The sequence below is a fragment of the Saccostrea cucullata genome, unplaced genomic scaffold (genome assembly GCF_032062105.1).
Source record: "Saccostrea cucullata isolate Sc308-1 unplaced genomic scaffold, CSIRO_AGI_Scuc_v1 ctg502, whole genome shotgun sequence".
Lineage (NCBI taxonomy): Eukaryota > Metazoa > Mollusca > Bivalvia > Ostreida > Ostreidae > Saccostrea > Saccostrea cuccullata.
Genome location: NW_026937360.1, coordinates 645,690 through 667,514, shown reverse-complemented (window position 1 = coordinate 667,514; position 21,825 = coordinate 645,690). Strand labels below are relative to the sequence as shown.

General features: G+C 32.2%; 1 protein-coding gene across 3 annotated transcripts; it reads left to right on the top strand.

The window, feature by feature from the left end:
• The first annotated feature begins 7,749 nt into the window (after positions 1-7,749).
• Positions 7,750-21,744, top strand: LOC134248027 (uncharacterized). 3 transcript variants are annotated; one of them, XM_062730441.1, is made up of 11 exons: positions 7,750-7,872; positions 8,667-8,870; positions 15,779-15,835; positions 16,345-16,413; positions 17,179-17,220; positions 17,857-17,940; positions 18,971-19,012; positions 19,679-19,720; positions 20,025-20,066; positions 21,308-21,506; positions 21,602-21,744. In XM_062730441.1, coding segments are annotated over exons 1-11 (897 nt in total). In that variant the 5' UTR covers positions 7,750-7,870; the 3' UTR covers positions 21,716-21,744. The 3 variants fall into 3 exon arrangements, with proteins under 3 accessions (XP_062586425.1, XP_062586424.1, XP_062586426.1); XM_062730440.1 differs by lacking the exon at positions 15,779-15,835 and adding an exon at positions 15,544-15,720; XM_062730442.1 differs by lacking the exon at positions 15,779-15,835.
• The last annotated feature ends 81 nt before the right edge of the window (positions 21,745-21,825 follow it).

Genomic DNA, 21,825 nt, shown 5'->3' with positions numbered 1-21,825 from the left:
ATAACAAATTAAGGACATACGCAACGTACCTCACCTACTGATAATTTTTCAAGATATTCTGAATTTAAACTTACAATACCATTACATGTTCTTAAACAAAAAGTCAGCATGCGTTACCAGGGGTATTGAAAAGATATCAAATTGTGAAAATTTTCGCATTATTCAAAGAAAAATACATAAAAATTACAAAACATAAATTCCAGACTTTTTTCATCAAAAATTGTTTTAGAAGAGGTGTACAAATCCATATATAGGCATTAAAAGTATATTGTATTGCACACGGGTCCTTCATTTAGTGGAACTCTTCAACTCCTGGGAAGAACCCAATAAAGTTCAAACTATATTGCGTATGACCTTAAATACACAGAAACATAACAACACAGTATCCTTGAAATGTATATACTAACTATTGAAAATTTTAAGCAACAAAGTTTGACAACTTAAAAGACTAGATATTTAAGAGAGTGCTTAATAAAGCCGTAATACAGGATGTTCGTCTCCCACCTTAACAATAGATATTCTTTATGGATAACTGCTAGGGTGGTGCTCAGTTTGACACAAGAAAAAACAACTAATAGTTGAGGAATTGGAATGGTAATTTATTTAACAAATAAATGACAAAGTATTATGGAAAGAAAAACATAAGCAGTTAAAAATACAACAAACTAAAAGCACAATGCCTTAATTCAGTAGAGGGAGTTGTGGTTTGTTAAACATTCCAAAAATGCAACAACCTAGAAAGAGAAAATATTAAAAAAGTCATTCACACAGTATTGAGACTAAAATAAAAATATAGTTATAAGACAAGATAATTTGGCAAATTGTTTATACAATAAGTGTCAAAGATAGGGTATCTTCTGCGACTTATCAAACTTGTGGTTTTCTATATTAACACCACAATGCGTAAACATAACAAGCAAGATTGTATAAAAAAAGGAAAAAAAAGTAATTTGTTTAGTTAATCTTTGGTAATACTTTAGTTGCATCTCGTTTTCTAAATTATGTTTTGTACATTATTGATTATGATCTTTTGTTATTTTTGATGATTAATTCATTCTTCCTTAAGGAAGATACAAATCCGTGTCAATGAGGTTTGAAGTATAATGCTGGGTGACACGACACATATTTAGGGCCCACCCATGTACTTAACATAAGAGTCACCGACTATCAGTGACAGAAAATTGATCATATTGTTTACAAAAAAAAGAAATCATTTCATATATTAAATTTAGTCAACAATTTCATGAAATTAAAATAGGTTTCCTGTTCTAAAGGCGTAGTTCAAAGTATTAAATTGAATGTGTGAGAAATCAACATCTTCAAAATTAAAAACTTTTAATATGTGAAATCTGGCAAGTGTACAAATATATTAATTTTGATCTAAAACATAAAAAGTTAAAAGGAATATCAAAGAGTGTCACACCATATTTCAACAATATTGTGAAATATAAGAAAATCCAAACAGCTTTGGCAAATAGTTGAATAGTTGAGTGACGCAGAATATTTTGTACTGTCTTCTCTGATGTAACCTCAGGTCCGTCAATTTCGAACAACAACGAATGGAAATAAGATTAAGCCTCGCCCATTCTATGACGTAAGCGGTCCAACATCTCATCGACGACGGTCACTCAGCGGTCCAACATCGATTTTCATGCCCGCTCAGCAAAACATTAGAAGTGTTAGACTTTTTTCGTATAGATTTGTATAGAAACAAATTTTCAAAGGTACATGCATAACAAATTTATTTAGCTGTTGCTTGGTGGCCTGTTACTTCAGATGGGGCTCTAACATCATATTGAAACTTCATATGATAACCATTTTCAACTCGACCACTTGTGTTTTCTCCATATAGTAACCTGTTTTAAATGGTTTGTTCTACAATATGAACCTACTAGTCAGAGGTATTACGAAACTAACTTTTTGCTAATATAACACTTTTAAGATACGCATACACGTAGTTCTATTTTTAAAAACAGAACCAACTTATATTTTAATGAAGTCTTTTTTAAAAAAAAAGCATAGGCCAATTTGGTGTACTAATATTTACATGGAATCCTTTACATTGGTATCATGCTTTTTATACACTTTAAAAATATGATATACGTAAGTAAAATAATTATTATTTTCTTTTTAGGTAAGAAAAGTATTTTAATCATATTTTTATTGAAGAATAAACAACTGCATGTAATGAATAATAACAACAGCTGCACAGTATCATAATTTCTTTTCTCTGTATTTCCTATTACTTGTTTTTAATTGAAAAAATAAACTCAGAATGATGTTCAATCTAATTGATTTCTCGCCGTTTACCTTAATCCACGATAAATTTGAAAATCAGCTGGAAACATACTTGCATGTGCATGCCACAAACATCACTTTTTAGCTCACCTGAGCCGAAGGCTCAAATAAGCTTTTCTGATCAAAATTTGTCCGCTGTCTGTCGTCGTTATCGTTGTCGTCGTAAACTTTTCACATTTACATCTTCTTCTCAAGAACCACTGGGCCAATTTCAACCAAACTTGCTACAAAGAATCCTTGGGTCAAGGGGATTCAAGTTTGTTCAAATGAAGGGCCACACCCTTTTCCAAGGGGAGATAATTATGAATTTGAGAAAAATTAATGCCATTTAAAAAAATCTTCTTCTCAAGAACGACTGGACCAGGAAAGATGAAACTCATGTGGAATCATCCCCAGGTAGTGTAGATTCAAGTTTGTTCATATCATGACCCCTGGGGTAGGGTGGTGCCAAAATGGCCGATCAAAGTTTTACATAGAAAATATAGGAAAAATCTTTAAATTTCGTCTTCTCAAGAACCACAGGGCCAGGAAAGATGATACTCATGTGGAATCATCCTCAGGCAGCGTAGATTCAAGTTTGTTCAAATCATGACCCCTAGGGGTGGGGTGGGGCCAAAATGGCCGATCAAAATTTGACCTAGGAATATATAGGAAAAATCTTTAAAAAATCTTCTTCTCAAGAACCACTGGGCCAGGAAAGATGAAACTCATGTGGAATCATCCTCAGATAGTGTAGATTCAAGTTTGTTCAAATCATGACCCCCGGGGGTAGGATGGGGCCAAAATGGCCGATCAAAGTTTTACATAGGAGTATATAGGAAAAATCTTTAGAAATCTTCTTCTCAAGAACCACAGGGCCTGGAAAGATGAAACTCATGTGGAATCATCCTCAGATAGTGTAGATTCAAGTTTGTTCAAATCATGACCCCCGGGGGTAGGGTGGGGCCAAAATGGCCGATCAAAGTTTTACATAGGAGTATATAGGAAAAATCTTTAAAATTCTTCTTCTCAAGAACCACAGGGCCAGGAAAGATGAAACTCATATGGAATCATCCTCAGATAGTGTAGATTCAAGTTTGTTCAAATCATGACCCCCGTGGGTTATATAGGAAAAATCTTTAAAAACCTTCTTCTCAAGAACCATTGAGACAGGAAAGATGAAACTCATGTGAAATTATCTTCAGATAGTGTAGATTCAAGTTTGTTCAAATCATGAGTCCCGGGTGTAGGTTGGGGCCAAAATGGCTGACCAAAAATTAATTCTCATAGGAATATAAAGGGAAACCTTTTAAAATTTTCTTTTCAAGTACTTCAAAGCCATGATTAGTAATATTTATGTGGAATTATCCTCAGGTAGTGTAGATTCTAGTTCGTCCAAATCATGATGTGTGCTTTTTCCTAGCTGATGTGCTCAGGTGAGCGCTGTGGCCCCTGGGCCTCTTGTTCATATATGGTCTCACATGAAATATTTGCTTCAAAACATAACGTGCAATATACGTATTTACGATAAATCATTGTAATCGTGAGAAAAAAAATAATAACATGTTAAAAATCTTCACCACAAAACAAAGTTGAAGTGAAGTGATCAAATCCACAGTTGCTCGAGGACAGGACCCGTACTTTACTATACACCCCCATTTAATGATTTTTTCATAATGTTTCTTTTTTCATTAATTTCTTTATCTCTTGTCTCTCACTACCCAATCTTCATTTTCCTGATAGAAAATCACAATAATATTACGATGCAGATACAAGTGTAGAGGACAGAGGTACACTTATAACGAATGTTAGAATTTGCATCTGTGTTGTAATTTCAATGTAACAGTGTGTTTTTTTTATAAGAACATGTAGGTGAAGTAGTGAGAGATGAAAAAAAGAACATCATATTTTAAAAATTTTAAAAATATCAATAAAAGGAGGTAGTGCATCATAAATGAAGGGTCCTGTCCACAAGCACCTGTGAAATCTTCCTAGAAGGTCTAATGACTTTAAACCACAATATCTCCATGCATTGATCACCGATATATTATTCTCTGTATTCAGTATTTGCTCTTGGGTGATATCGTCTGAGATAATTTAATTGATAAAATTATACCCCCGCTTTAAAAGCGGGAGGGTATATAGTTATCGGGATGTCCGTCCGTCCATCTGTTACGCCTTGGAGTACCCATCTCTTATCCGCAACTCTTCTCATATCAATGAATAAAATCTGATGAGACTTCCACAGAATCTTTATTACATTGCCATTGTGCACATCCTATTTTACTTTTGATCCAACAAATATTTTGGGTTTCCTATAGCAAAACATGGACACTCCCATTATTTATGTGTGAGCCGGGGTATCGTTTAGTGAGCTCACTGCTCACAGTACCTCTAGTTTAATCGCAGATTCCATGGCGTTTACTTAATTAAAAAAAAACCCTCCTTGTTCATTCTTTGAAATATCAAAACATTATTTTTGTATCAGTATTTTTTGAAAGCTGACGGTTTTTTTGTGCATCGTGTTTTGGAAGAATTTCATAGATGGTTCTGTGTCAAATATTATCAAATACTGATGTAACACTGGTAATATTTTTACTCATTGCCTCATATCTAAGCTTCACTGAGTCATATCAAATTACAAAGATTTAAATGTTATGTTCTAATGGAGCAAGGGACGTTAGACGAAAATGCTTGTCGCTAAGACATATGAAGCAGTTATTGCGCTTAAGAAATGCAGGAAGAATAGTACGTGAATTCTTTCTTAATATAGTGGGTTGTCAAGATGTCAATGCAATACGGTATTGAATATGTCGTACTTTTTAAATCATTATGTCTTTGAATTAAATACAAGTTGAAAATGTATATATTGTATCAGTCTACTGTCTACTAAGATTGATACACTGGCCCATTTAGAGGGAGTTTTGAAGGTATATATAACCCCTTAAATTCAGAGATAAGATTACATGTGCTATTTTGAGTTAAAGAGAAAGAATACTTAACGGAAAAGCCAGTCATGATATTAAGATGTGCATACAAATATGCGTTGTGATAGATAACATTGATAAAATCTGATGTTTCCCTAAAACACATGCGATTTTCACAATACAATACTGCAATTAGTACCAAAATTAAAAAAAAAATCAAAGATGGAATGTGGTCAAAACATTGTTTCATGCTCAATATCCATTACAACTATACAAATTTAGACCACAATAAACAAAGACTTCTTCAAACCTCAGAGATGGGTCCGGGTCATATTGGGGAATAATCATCCCCTGTCGGCTCATCAAACCCCCGCCTTCTACTCCTTGCTCGGGCAGTTGGCAAAAGAACGGACAATTTAGTATATGACTAGAGGTACTGTGAGCAACGAACTCACTAAATGATACCCCCCGCCTTCCATATGATTATAATGCCCCTATTTTGCTCGCTAATAAGTGTCAGATCAAAAAGTAAAACAGGAGGTGCACAATGGCATTATGTAGAAAAGAATAAGTGATGGTATCGTAAAATTTTATTCAGCGGTATAGGAAGAGTTGCAGAAAAGAGATGGATACCCTTCAATATTATAGAAAAAATGGCAGTGTCATGTTTTGCTCTGGAAAACCAAAAATATGTGTCCGATTCAAAAGTAAAATAGGAGGTGCACAATGGCACTATATAACAAAGATTCTGTAAAAGTCTCATTAAATGTCCTTCTGTGGTAAAAGAGGAGTTGTGGTTAAGATATAGGCACACCAAAGCATAACAGACGGACGGACAGACGTACGTACAGTTAGACAGACTGACATACCGATTACTATACCCTCCCGCTTTTTAAGCGGGGGGTATAGTAAGTTGATGATACCACTGCGTCTCGTTTTAAGATTTATGTATGCAAATTCTATCGTCAATATAAAACCTTGTTTTAAAATAAAATTTATCATTAGGTACTTGTTAAATGATGACTGATGTTTTCCATACAAATTGCTTCGATCTTATTCTTATAAGCCCGCTTGAAAAGAAGGAGGGTATAAAGTAATCGGGATGTTCGTCCGTCCGCCCGTCTAGCTGTCCGTCCGTACGTCTGTTACGCTTTGGGTACCCATCTCTTATCTGCAACTCCTCTCATACCACTGAATGAAATTTGATGAAACTTTCACAGAATCTTTATAACATATTGCCATTGTACATTTATTTTTTGATCGGACACATATTTTGGGTTTCCCACAGCAAAACATGGACACTGCCATTATATTCATATGGGAGGCAGGGGGTATCATTTAGTGAGCTCATTGCTCACAGTGCCTCTAGTTGGACTATAGTTTAGTTTGTTTCCTGTTGGAAATTGTTCGAAGGGTTAACATGCTCTCTTGTATCAAATCATGTTGGGCACTAAGAATCCATATGCAGGTGAGAATGTTGCTTTGCAACACATACCGTGAATCAGGTCCCCCCCCCCCCCCCCGTGTATCCAATTTCCGCTTTGTTCGCGACGAGTTCTGAATCGCAGAAAATAGTTTTCCTTTAATGTCTTTTATCAAAAAAAAAAATCAAATGTAAAAAAAATATGTCTGAGCTCTGAGTTGTCTATTAATTCCAGTTAAAAGGAATACCTGTATTTGAAATCAGGATAGCAATAAAATCTTAGCTGTAATTATAAAACGACATCGATATATTTAATCATCGAATGGAAAAAATATAAACAGAACATAAATAGAACATTAATAAAACATACACATTCATGCTTCAGAAAGAAATTTCAAAAAAATTGATCCATGCTTATATTCTATCTGTACACGTTGCAGAATGTGACATTAAATCTTTAAAACGATGATTTTTCATGATCAAATTTGCTCATTTTATATTTTTATTACAATGTATATGTCTTTATACATATACATAGTAGTAAACATAAAGTTTAACTAGAGGTACTGTGAGCAATGAGCTCATATCATATCAATAAAATGGCAGTGTCCATGTTTTGCTATGGGAAACCCAAATATGTCGGGGATCAAAAAGTAAAATAGGAGGTGCACAATGGAAATATGTAATAAAGATTCTGTGAAAGTCTCATTAAATTCATTCTGTATTGTGAGAGATGGGTACCCCAAAGCGTAACAGACGGACGGACAGACATCCCGATTACTATATACCCTCCCGCTTTTCAAGCGGGGGTATAATTAGAGATGTTTTTTAACTATACACTACAAAAAAATGAGAAATGATTGAATGGCGTAGCAGTTTAAGAAAATATGAGCCAACTATAATAGCCAATCAATCAGGATCTGCCAAAATACTTCGTCCATGCCATTCCATTCTAAGAATAATCTGCAGAAGCCAAATAGTGCAAATCAAAAATAAATAAAGAAAAAAAAAACAAATTAAATAAGAAAAACGAAATTATTAAATAAAGAAAACGAAATAACTAAATAAAGAAAATTTCTTTTTTGCACTATTGGGCTTCCGTAGTAATCGCCCTTTAGTATAGTCAAAACGAAAGTAGTTGTTTAGATTTTGGTATATCCTGGTGTATTAAATCTAGGTAATCTTGTAATCTTTCTGGTAAAAAAAATACAAGATATAATGCTGACGATGACATTTCTTTGAAATGTAAGTTACAGTTTTTGTTCGTGTTTCTACTGCATTCATATATATTATAATTCATTCATAAGAAAACTTCTTAAATTAAATTACTATCCTTTTAAAGATGCAAATCTAGCTATATAGGTTAAGTAGTTATTTCACGGAAAAGATAAAAATAGAACGAAGGCCTTGATCGTTTAATGTTACCTATTTCAAACAAATTACTGTTTATGGCTTATGCTTGTCATTTTATACAGTCTACTAAACCTATCATATTAAAATATGATATTGCGTGTAGCTGATATACACATGATATATTTTGTTTTCTCTTTTTTCCCACAATGTCCTTGCCATTTACCGGGTATGTACCTAAGGATGTATCCTCGATAAGTAGAAATCAATATCACAAAATAAGTGTACCAATACTGATTATGTAAATATATCATTCAGTTATCATTAACTGTTTGACTCAGGCTGAAGGCAACACTTTATATATATGTAGTTGGAGGGCTTGGTAAAGTGCATATGTCGAGAAACTGATTAATAAATATTTTGTTATATGTACATGATTTGTCCCCTGTTTTCACAATGGAAAGCAACAGGGATAACAATTCTCAATTTTCCCGAGAGAGAGAGAGAGAGAGAGAGAGAGAGCACGCTCTTCTTTTGCTTTAAATTTTCATCGTTTGCTTAAATGCAACTCCAAAGCGCATCTCAGCGCTAATAATGCGAATGTGGTTTTCCTTATAAATTTCTTTTGAATAATATATAATAAATATATTTGTAAAAAAAGAATAGATATTTTATGTATTATTTGACAGGTCTGAACGAGAGCATCATAAGGGTAAATACATTGCAGTGGACTTGCACGATGTGGAACCATTGATAGATAACTCGGAAGGGTCAACCAAGTCAATGTGCTTTTTTTGTGTAGTTATTTCAAAAATATCAACCAAATGTGGGGAATTAAGAAGATGGATATGTCGAAAAATACCGTTTTATGGCAAGATCGATAAAGATTCCAGGTATGTTATATTATATCATGTATATATATATTATGCATGCATTTACTTTAAAAAAAACTGCTTTCTGTCTTTTGACTTTTTATGCATGAAAAGGAAAAGGTTTATAATACAACTCTTTAAAAAATATTTCAATTTCTGTATTTGTTGACATGAATGACTAATACCTCAAATAAACATATACAAAATATAATTAAAAAGAGACTAAACACAGCACGGGTATTTTATATAAGTGCAAAATATAATTATAAAAAGGTACGATACTTTAACTTACTAAGTGATTTTTGAGTCAATACATTTCGTCGAATGGTGATGTTGAAGAAATCTTTAATAAGATTTACATATTGCTGTAGACGGTAGCTTCAACCTTGAAGGAAACTAAAGTGTATACATATTCATCTGCAATTTCAAAGGTTAAGGTAAATACTAAATGTAAAATAAAACTCCTTTAATTAACGCATGTTATGCTTTATGATATCAATTAGATATATGTTTGAATTTTAAATTAATTTTACAAAGGCTCTTTATAATAATTGCATGTTACTGTTTTTTTTTTTTTTATCCCCGAAGGACATTTTTTAAACGAACAGCGATATTTTATAAATATACTTACTAATTTTATAACATTACATGTATAGTCCCCCTTTTAAATACATGTAGACTTTTTGACTATTTAAGAAGACAAATGAAGTAACATGGTATTTTTCTCAGGAGAATTATGTTCCAATGGCATGCATTTTAAGATGAAATCTTCTCAATATAGAGTTATACATATTCGAGACCTTCTAAAAGCTATAAAAGAGACGTGTTTGTGAATCACATATGCCCCCTTATGGTGAGGGTTGGAATTTCTCAAATGCAAGTCAAACTTTAATGTCAAGGTCAAAAAGACCATAATTGGTGGTTTTCAAAGGAAGGTCTTGTCACAAGAAATATATCTGTGAAATATGAAAGCCCCTGTACTAACCGTTTAAAAATTTTGTTAAATAAATGTTAAAGTTTTTGAAAAGAGAGTCAAACTCTAAAATTAAGGTCAAAGGTTTTGATTAATAGTTTTATAGCCGTTGAAAGGACTTGTCACATTAGATACAAATGTGATGTATGAAAGTCCTTACACCAAAAATTCAAAAGTTATTGCCAAGGTTAAAGTTCGGAATTTTTCGGTAAAATTTGGGTCAAACTCCAAGGTCAAGACAAGGTTACGTGATCAAATTTAGTGGTACCCGAAAAAAAGGTTTTGTAAAAAAGGATTAAACCTTTGAAGAATGAAAGTCATAGCCCCACCCACTCAAATGTTATGGTGAAGGTTCAAGATTTTGTGGACAAACAGACGGCTGGACAGACGGACAGGGCAAAAACTGTATACCCTCAATTCTTCGATTATGGGGGCATAACTTTCGAATGGGAGGGGATGGGACTTTCATATTAAACGTGTGTTTTATCTGTGACAAGATCTTTCTAAATACATTATAATTTTTGAACTTGTGACCTTGCAGTTTGACCCACTTTTCAAAAACTTTAACCTTGCTCATATCTTTGTAGAAACATATGGCTGTCTTATTACAATGTGTATTACTATTGACAAGACCTTTCTAAATACACTTCGATTTTTAATTTTGTTACCTTGTCCTTGAAGCTTGACCTACTTTTAAAACTGTTAATTTTTCCTTATAACTTTTGATTGAGAAGAGATAGGGCTTTCATATTTGAAATGTGCCTATCCTGTGACAAGCCATTTCTGAGCATGCTAAGATTTTTGACCCCCTGACCTTCACAATTGACAAAATTTTCAACAACAAAAAAAAACAACTCGCGTGATAACTTCTTATTGACACATAAAAAAGACATTTATATTTGACACAATATGCCATAAAAAGTGATATCTCACCCACAATGACACTAAAAGCGACCACAGTTCTTCGAATTTGTTTGTTAGTTTGAAAAGTTCATGGTGGCCTACTTTACCTCATGATCAGGTGATCTATTGCTATCCGTTTTTGTCTGTCCCCATTCGACTACCGACGTGCGTCGTACGATAACATTTGAATATTTTTTGATTTCTTATACCCAATAATAATAATAATAATGATAATAATAATAATAATAATATTAATAATAATAATAATGTTGTAGTCAAGCAAATGTCTAAAACTGTAAATTTCCTGGTCACTGTACCCCTTTGGCCATCACATTTAATGATTTCCATCCCTAATAGGACCTAATTCTCTACCCTTAAATGTACTTCAAGTACATAATACACTGATATTATATTAAAGGATTTTATAGTGGAAAAGGATTGCCCGCGAGAAAGTTTTATAAATGTCATTAATTAAGCAGTAGTTAATTAACAAAGATTGCATTGAAGTCTATGGGGAAAAGCATTTTTTCAAAATAAAAATTAAAATAATTTGAATATCCATAAACCCTGCGGTGGAAAGATGCATTGAATTATTAAAAATAGAATGACAATTAATTGAAAACAATTTTTTTACCGGCTAAATTTTTTTTAATTAATTCTTTTCATTATTAAAAAGAAAAAGGGGACATAACTCTTACCAAAACTCAAGGTCATAAATTAGGACATATCCCACTATACATACTAATATCAACAAATGGGAAGTACATGTATGTATAAATAAACTGAGCATTCAATCCTAGATATCTGTTATGAATTCAATTTCACTGAGTTTGATCCCATTAGGGATTGAATACCTTAATCCATTCGATGAAAGTCGTCTTCTTTTCACCTGGAAATAGGCAGTCAAACTGTTTAGCATGATCGTAATAAGCATTGAGCCCTATGCCAAAGCAGTGAAATTTAAGGCGACATAGTCAAGGTCTCTGGCGTTAGATCACGGCTTATAAATTGTATGGTGAAAGAGCATTAATTCTTTGAAAATTTTATCTTCTCCCGGATAGAAAACAAACTAACCAAAAACATAGTTATCAAATTTCATGGCTCAAGGAGCTGGTGTTAGTGCGGGGCTTTATTGATTATATTTAGGATCTCCCATGATTTGTATTTAGATATGATTTTTATCCAACGAGTTGTGTGTTGTTGTTTTTTTTAAATAAAAACACACAACGAGGTTGATAAAAATCATGTCCAACAAAAAACCATGGGAAGTTCTTTTTTATCACATGTTCAATACTTCAAAACCAATGTTTAATATATACATTTGTGGTATCTTTTCATTATATGAACATACAGAGAACAAATATCTTCAATTCTGTATGAAGTTTGTCAGAGGTCAGGGGTCAATACGTGACCTAATCACACGGCGCAATAATATCTACCGATACATCAATATGAAATGACTTCCTCTATGTAACAAAATGAACAAAATAAGCAAGTAAAATAATAATTATTTTATATACAATGTAAACAAGTATTTCATACAGTTTTAGGTTATCGATATAACCTGTGTACATAGAGAATATATACCGATAGAACTAGATCTAGCCTTTGTAAGTTTGTTTACAATTTTTATGTCACATTTGTCAGCTGCACAGTCTTTAACGTTTATCCTTATTTTTGGGGGTAGACCTTAAATTAAATCTTCATGATAAACTATATTTTTTCATTAAATTCTACTCACGATAAATGTGTAAATCTGTTGAAAAATATCAAAGCATCACAATAACGCCACGAACAGCTGATAAACATCTCGGCGTTGTCGTAGTTCAATGTAAGTTGTCGCCAGTGTCTCCGTGTTTACATCATAATTATACATTTAGTTATTGAAATCGTAGGTTGAATGTTTTTGATCAAATGTAACGCTTGATTGCAAACTAACTGGCTCGGTCAAGTTTTTTTTCCATCCATCGGATCCATCCCTCACGTTCCAGCGACCGAAATTCCTCCAACTTTTTATCAGCGATCTTCGGACGTGTTTCTTTTGTCTTTTCAGCATTGATTATCAATTTTCACAAATAAAAATATTCCATGACAACATTCTTTTCACTAGTACTGATCACAAGTAGCCTTTCACAAAATATTCCCTTCGAAATAGAATCCTTCGCCTGATGAATTCGAAGCGTAACCGCCATTCAAGCCGATTTACACCTTGCGTCATTTTTCAAAATCTACGACGTACGGTTAGTGCAATAATTATTATTTCCTATCTAGCTTGTAACACGAGCTTTGATTGGTTACAAAGTCGGGTGTAAATATCCGTGCACCCGACTTGAGCCGGGTGTAAATAAAACGTGACGTCACAATGCATACATTCTCTATGATAAAAACCAAATAACATGACGTCACGATATCTAATCGATAGATTGAGACACACTCTTATGTTTACAAAGCATTTTTATAGGTACAAAGGAAATAAATTCGTTATCCAGGGTGTATGGAATAAAACCCGGGGTAAATCCCCGTACACCCTTGATTGAACCTGAATAACTAATAATATTCGAAATTATTCAATTGTCTGTCTCAAATGTATATATAAGTAATAAATAACAATTTAAGTTAATAAACTTCAATGGGAATTGAAGTGGGTCGATACGTGATCAAATCTTCTGAGAAGACCTTCGGCCTTCACAGGATTTGATCACGTGACCGACCCACTTCAATTCCCATTGAAGTTTATAAACTTGTTATTTATTTTTTAATTCATGTACTGTTTTGTAGGACTCCACTTTATGTTACTTTATTACACCAACGCAAAAAATATTTGACGTCACAACTGCATTAAACTGTATGATATCAAAAATATTATATAAGAAGATTGTTTCGTAATTTTCATTGGCTGAAAGAACGTCAAGTGATATTCCTCCTTCTGTTATGTCGACGCGAAAGCACGTCGGCGGATCGCACGACACGCCGTTCGGTTGCACCAAAGTTACGTAGTACGTGACGTCATGATATAAGAAGCGTGAGTTTAACCATTATGACGTAATGACAGCCAAGTCCGTTCAGTAAGGACTATGTCTGTGCATTCAAATTGAGTGATTATATAATTTAACTATTATGGACTTCAGTGAACGGTCAATATGTGGTTATAAGGACTCATGGCAATTGATATTGACCTCAGACACAGAAAATGATAGCGACCTCGCAGGCTCGGTCACTATCACTTTCTGTTTCTTCGGTCAATATCAATTGTCATGAGTCCTTATTACCACATATCGACCTATACTGATTTTCCATAGGTATATTATTATTATTATTATAGGATAAACATGAGATAAATAGTGAAAATGCTTTAATTTTTTGAAAATATTCATCTCTGTTCCTGGATATTAGACTCACTAACTAAACACTTAGCTATAATGAGAACAAAATTTTGAATTTCCGTGCCCCTGGGTCAAAGACACCGAAGGTAAACCTCTAATGATAGTTTAGTAAAAATGCATTAATTCGTCGAAAATCATCTCCTCCGCCCCTGAAAATTGAGCCAAGGAACTAAGTTCATAGTCATGGTAAGGGTGGGTGTCTCTACCAAACACTTGAATTTCATTGACCCGGGATTAAGTAATTTTGTAAAAGGAGGAGTTTTTTTGTTAATATATCAAAATTTTATACTCTTTGGGTCCATTTAATTGTTGTATTATACTCAGATGACTCTTAAGTACAGATGATACAAACATTTTTTTTCTTTGGAAGAGACTTAATATCATGTCACAAGTTTAGAAAAGTTTTGTCGAATTTGTATGACAAGATATTAGGATATATTCATTTCTAAGAGTCTGACCTTAAAAGTACATGTAATTGAAACAATTTACTGAGTAATTATGTATAATTACAGGCCTTTTATATAACCAGCGATGTTTTTCCAGTGATTTTAGAAAAGTAACATAGTATGATAAACTTTTCCAAAATAACAAAGTAATGTCCTACTTCAAATCATTTTTGAATATTTACATTCAGTTTAATTTTCCTTATGAAATCCATTAGAAATCCACGACGTTCAAATTTCTATAACACACGCGAAACCTTGTCACCGCGCGTTAGAATACACAGTAGGAACTATATGCATTTTCAATACTCTAAGAACACTAAAATGAAAAATGTTTTATTTCAATTTAATGAAAAACTTTAACCCTGAAAATAACATAAAAATTAATGTAATGTGTGTTAAGATTTAATTTGTCACTTTTTTCCTCGCAATGTTTATTTGAGTCATTTAACTTTGCAACGTCATCTAACGTCATTGACGTCACAAACAGCTCTTACATCTATTAACCACGACAGTTTTGAAGGGCCCTAAATTCACATTTAAGACTAACGAAATAAGCAATTATAAAGAAGGAAAATTAGGGAATGTAAATATAAGCATTGAATTCATATTTTTGGATGTCTTCGGTCCTATAACACACCTGGCCGTGCCGACAAATTGAATACCGCGCGTTAGCGCGGTATGATAATTTGTCGGCACGGCCAGGTGTGTTGTAGGACTGGAAGACATCCAAAAATATGAATTAAATGCTTAAATAGATGCATAAATGTATATAGTTCATGTACTAAAAATCCTAGTAACAATAAACTAAAATGAGTTGAGTTCGACAGTTTAAGATCCTAAAATAAATTCAGTAAAATGCAGGTCCGTACTTCGGTCAATGTCATTTTCCTGATATATTCAGTCCTCTAAGTGAATTATCATTTCATTTTTATTTCAAAACAAAACAATGTAAAACAACAGTATTGAATTCCATTATTTAATTTTCGCAGATGTCCATTCAGGTTCAAACAATGTCTTTTCGACGCGATCTGTGCGACCTTTGGATGCATCTTTTGCAAAAGCATCTGTACAGGACTATGTATATTTCTGTACGGATGTTGCATAAAGCCGATTGGATTTCATCTTCCACGTTTATTAAATAGACCTCATGAGGAATCCATAGAAAGGTATTCTTCATCGTTTGGTATTAATTTGATTATAATACTGTTTGAGCTGATTTTTCAGAAAGCGTAACAAGGTGTCTTCTTACGAAACATCATTCCAGTGCCCAATTCATCAAACGTATGACATTTTGTGAAATTTACCTTCCCTTGTAGAAATATAGAGCATGATTAACAAATTGCTAAATGTCGAAGTTTTGCAAATGTAAAATTTATATAACAAATTCAGTTGATAAAAATTCAAACTTTTCAATACCTTGCTGCTACATGTACTTCATTTTAAAATTTGTTTTGTTATCATTACTGCAGGATCCTTTTTCTGTGATAAAACCAATGCAACATTAAGATAATTATATGTAATCATTATATTTCATAAATGCGTGAAGTTTTATATCATAAGAAATAGAAAAGAATGTAAAGATGAAAACAAGGTAAACTTACATGCAGATGATGTTTTAATGTTATAGAAGATGAAACAAAATCTTATCTTCAATGGTGAATGACAGTTTGTCAATCATGTATCATTTCTAGTTTGATATTACAATCCCTACTAATATATTAAGCAAAACAAAATAATTATTAATAATGCAATGAATAAAAAGTGTGTAAAAGTTACATTATCATTTTTAGTCAACAGAGGTTCCAGTATGAAGTAGAAGTAGAGAAGCTAAAAGAAGAATGCGTAAGCCTACATGTCAGGTAAACATGCAAGGATTGTTTATTGCAATTAATACTTTTTTTGTGTACATTACTTAAAATATATATGATGTATTCTTTCTGTCGTGTTTTCATTGATCATAGTAAGACAACGATTTTACTCTGTTACTGTGAAATAAAGGAAATTGACAATAAAAAAAGTCGATGCCATCGGTTTTATCAAAATGATCGTTGTTAGCTCCTTACTCCTACTGACAAAGTAAAGAGGAATGAAAAAAAAAGATTTATATTTTAAAATTCGTTGATATATCAAAATTTCTAGGTCACAACTACATGTAGAAACTTTGCCTGTTTTGTTGTTGACGCTTTTAAATAATTTCTGCTTTACATAAAAAAAAGATCTGGTAGTAACAGGGCGCAATAAGTATCCATGGGAATTACTAAAGATTACATGAAGTAATGGTGTACTTATTACCTACAAAATGCCTTATTACCTAATGACTTTGAAATACAAAAGAAAAACATATGACTTCGCATATTAATTGTATTAAATGTACTATAAAAATATAAATTATTAGTCAAATAGACCCTCGGGGCAATTATATTTCATCAGGTCTTGGACCCTTTGGCTAATGTGGCTCCTCTAGAAATGGAATGACATCATCGATTTAAGTATCATGTAATATTCATCATGCATTTCCGAAGACTAAACAAACTAAGTCAGTACTTATAAAGTCTTTATTTTTAGCATTCTTGTATTCTCGCACATGAAAAACACATGTACAGAAAAATGAAATCTATTTACAGATTGTCTGATAGCCAGACTGATGTCAAAACGAAGGAAGCTAAGTAATTATCTATCCATACTTACACATACTTTTTTTTATATAAAACTTAAAAGGCATGCATTAAAGGGGCATAGACACATTTTCAGCTAATAAAAAAATCCATTTTTTATGTTTATGTTTTAACTTACTCAACTAAGTTATTTCTCATAAACATCAAAAATTTGAATTTCAATTTTCGAGATACAAGACAGTTTTAGAGTGACAAACCTTTGTTATGTAAACAAGGCCTGTGCCATGTTTTTGTTTACATAGGTTAAATATACTAATATATGTACATTCAATGCAGATGTTTTCAATAAAGAAGTTAATTATAAATGCGATTAGACAGTTTCTTATGATTTGCTGAATTGCATTTTGTTGTTCATATGATATTTTATATATGTAAACAAAAACAGGGAACAAGCCTTGTTTACATTAGGAAGGGTATTAAGTTCTGTATCTCCTTTAGTTTATAAATCAACAAAATTAATGATGTTCATATCTTTGCTGATCATTAGAATTACCTTAGTAAGGAATCGCAAACATTAAAATTGGTTTAAAGAAAATTCAGTTGAAACTGTGTCTATGCCCCTTTAAAATGCATCTGTAAAAGTTAAGTTTTATTAATAATACATACATGTACAAATTTGCATGTAAGACTTCATGAGAGAGAAGAGGATTTAAAAGAAGTAAGAAGAGTCCTTGAAGATGAAAGAAGAGAGAAAAACTTATCAAATTCGAAGTATATATATTTTTCTTTGCAATAAATTCTATCTACCACACACAAAAAAACTTATTGCTAGCATATGAAAATTTAAAAAAAATCATGTTAGGCATATAATTTTGTAATCTATATATATATATATATATATATATATATATATATATATATATATATATATATATATATATATATATATAAGGTCTACATGTACATCCATAAAGAAATAGAACTTGATAAAAAAAACTTTCATGTGATAAAACTGTACCATTCATTAACCAAGTTGTTCTAATATATGCTTTTTAACCTGACTATCGTAAAAAGAAATTAATATTTATCAAGTATGTTATATTTAAAATTAAAAACAAACTGTATATAATGAATGATGAAAGGGGGAGGGGGTTACAGGAAAACGAATTGTTTGTCCCCTACCGGTGGAGCCGGAGGGGACTATAGGTGTCCTCTGAGTCTGTCAGTTCGTCTTACTGTCCGTCTGACTGTCCTTCTTTCTGTCAGTCTGTCCACTTGGTTTTTCGCACTTTTTTTCTAAAACAGACCAGGTTTGCATTTGCTTTCGCTTTCATAATTTTTGAATTATGGCAGTTTTTATAATTGGGTTCACGATCGGGTTCTTACTGCAATATATTAATATTCCAAACAAGATTGTCATCTTGCTTTTAAACTTGCTAGGCAGCTTTTTAGTGGTACACCATAAACAAGTTTGATATAAAAAATATTTTATAACCGTGTTAAATGAGTTGTTCTAATCGAAGCATGCATGCATGTCTGATGGCATTGAAACACGTCTTTCTTTGTAACACAAATTGACTTAATTCCAAGACATTTCATTCCTAATCAAGTTTAAACTGAAATGTCCACATTTTGGAGGCACCTATTCATATACAAGATCTTATAAAATGATATTCTAAAGAAAACAAGGAATACCAGTAGGGTTTATTTCTGCTTCAACATAATACCGGTACCCAGTATACAGTGTTCATAAATGATGTGTATTTTTGATAATATTTTATACGATGTTTCTTTATTATAGACTGTATGAAAGCCAGATCGAAATCAAAAGACTGGAAACTAGGTAGATATTATGCATTTTTACACTAATTCTTACCAGAGTTCTTTTATTTTAAAATTTCACCTTTCTTATATCGTACATGAAACAAACAAACTCGTAAACTGTTAGCATTTTATAGCTTTAATATGACAATCCTGAGCCCTTAGTCTTGCCTTGGTCGCAGATCACGTTGAAATTGTACAATTCATGCTGTCTCTGTCCATAATCAGTGCTTATAATTGGGCAACTTTTACATTGACAATTTGTAAGCAGCTAATGAGGACCAAAGAGTAATTAAAAACATATCGCCTCAGGCTTCAAAGTAGGCTGCTGTTATATTTGATAGTTTTTTGCAGTCTTATTTATTTTTACTCAGTTTGTGATTTAAACGCTTGTCACATGATTACACTTTCAATCCAAAGCTAACATAGTTTATACTGAGACCACTTTATCTCGTCGATCTTTTGTCATTAAAGAATCATAAAACTTCTCTCAATATCATTAAAACCATAAAATATAGCGAACGATTGAAGATTAATATTTAAAATAAACACTGCAAAATTTGTATATGAAACAAAGTCATGATCTGTATTTTCCTTGTAAAAATGATATTTACATGACACAGGGGGAATAAATGAATCTCTCATTATTATAGTTTTTCTAATAATATGTCCTTTACGTACATTTCAGACTTCAAGAAGAAAGATACGAAAAAGAGAATGCATTGAAAAAGTACGTTTTTTTTTTATAAAATAAAATAAAACTGGTCAAGTATATATTTTGAAGCGTCCACTGATTTTACAAATTTAATTGAAGTGTGTTTTACTTAAGTGAGGTACGTTTGTAACAATAAGAAATGACCTAATGAATCTTCTTAACTTGTTCTTAACATCTAGATGTTGGTCATTGTTGTTGTAATCAAATGAAAAATGTGCACAAGAAATATAAGCAATGAGTTAAATATTTGTCAGTTTAATTATTACTGACTTACTTCTTATACAATCAAATGTATATTCAATTTGTCCTTTTATTTCAGAGTTGAAGAAGAAAAAAGTGAAAAGGAGAAAGCACTTACAAGGTTCAAACTTTTTAAAAAAGATTTTTTTTTAATTTACATAGACTAAGCAAGGACCAAGAAGTCATTCTAAACTTTTCCTTAAAATGGACGAAATTATGTAATTATCAAGTCAATTAGCCCTACTGTTCAGGATTTCGTCAAATTTCTTGGCATCGTTGCATTCTCTAATTTAAAAAAATATATAAGAAATTGATTTTTTTTACTGCATTACAGAAAAATTACTTATTTTTTATTTTAAAAAAGTAACTTAATAATAAGTACTCTACATTTATTATATTAATACAAGAAATAAGCAACAAAGCTTGTTTGTTGGTTAGCTCCTTCTTGAGAATTTATCACTTATATGGAGACACCATCATTTGCCTATTTAAAGCTGCAAATTTATACCTGTATTCGGCACTTAGTACCAGTGATGGCGAAAGATAGAGTTTGGTAATTGTGTTTGAAAATTGGGTCAAACTATAAGAAGGTCAGGGTCAAAATTTTTGAATACCGAAAGAAAGGATACACCTGTGAAATAGGAAAGCCTAGCTCCACCCACTCAAACGTTATGCGCAAGATAAATGTTTTTAAACGGACTATACAGACAGATAAACAGATAGCTAGACGGACAAGGCAGAATTATATACCCCTGAATTTTCGATAACGGGGCATAAAAATTAAAAAGAGATAATATTTAAAAATAAAGACAACAATTACTATTCGTCGGCACATTTAGAACCCGCGAAGTAGGAATCAACTCCTTAATCCGCAAATATGTCTCATAATTAACTATTTTAAAAATAGTTTTTTTTTCAAAATTTTGTTTGCAAATTGTCAAAGGCGTGATTTTGATGGATCTTGTAACATGTAAAGATAGCTTGGTATAATACCATGATTTATAATGTTTATAAACACAAGTACCTCAATGATTATCAGCTACTGCATATGGGTTTAGTATACTGTAGACGTACTTTTTTCCACGGGGTCATAATTCCGCAGAATCTCAATTTCTGTTTAATCCGCGGGTAGAAAATTACGCGGATTTTCTAGATTGTCACTACATGCCTTACATTTATATTAAGTACGCTTGGACAAATTTCCGCGGAAAATTTGTGAGACCGTGTACATAGCGTAAATTAATACCACGCGGAAAAAAATACTTCTACAGTATATCCTTTCTGTTGATAATTTTTTTTTGCTATAAAATTTTTACTATTTCATTTAAAAATGAGCCTTTTTCATTTTTGATTTTTCCTTAGACTTAGTGCAGTGGCTGGTGATAAGCTCCGGTTAAATAACCCTGGTATAGCTGATTTATCAGATGAAAATCGCCCAAACAAACTGGCAGAAAAGTTCAGCGAACTGTACGACAACGAATGGACAGAAGTGTTTGAAGTTTTAGAAGGGGAAAACTTTGAAGAAGAAAAAATTATTCAAATGCTTCTTGAAGTATTAAAGGTAATTTTTATTGATGCTAAAATTATATACACTTCATTTGAATGAAAAAGAAATAAACATTATTCATATTTCATAAACTATTTCGTTTCTTGCAGGAAATTTACAACAGCTGCCTTAGATATGCTAGAGATCAGAGAGAGAACCTGATAGAAGCCATTGCAAAACCATCTAAATCCAAAGTGCAATTAGAGGTTGAGATTAAAAACTGAGCAATTTGTTTTTGGAAATATTTGTGAAATAATTATCTATGTCTGGAAAAAAATAAGCATTTTGTTTTTAGAATTTGAAAACAATAAACTTCTTTTCAATGACAAAAATT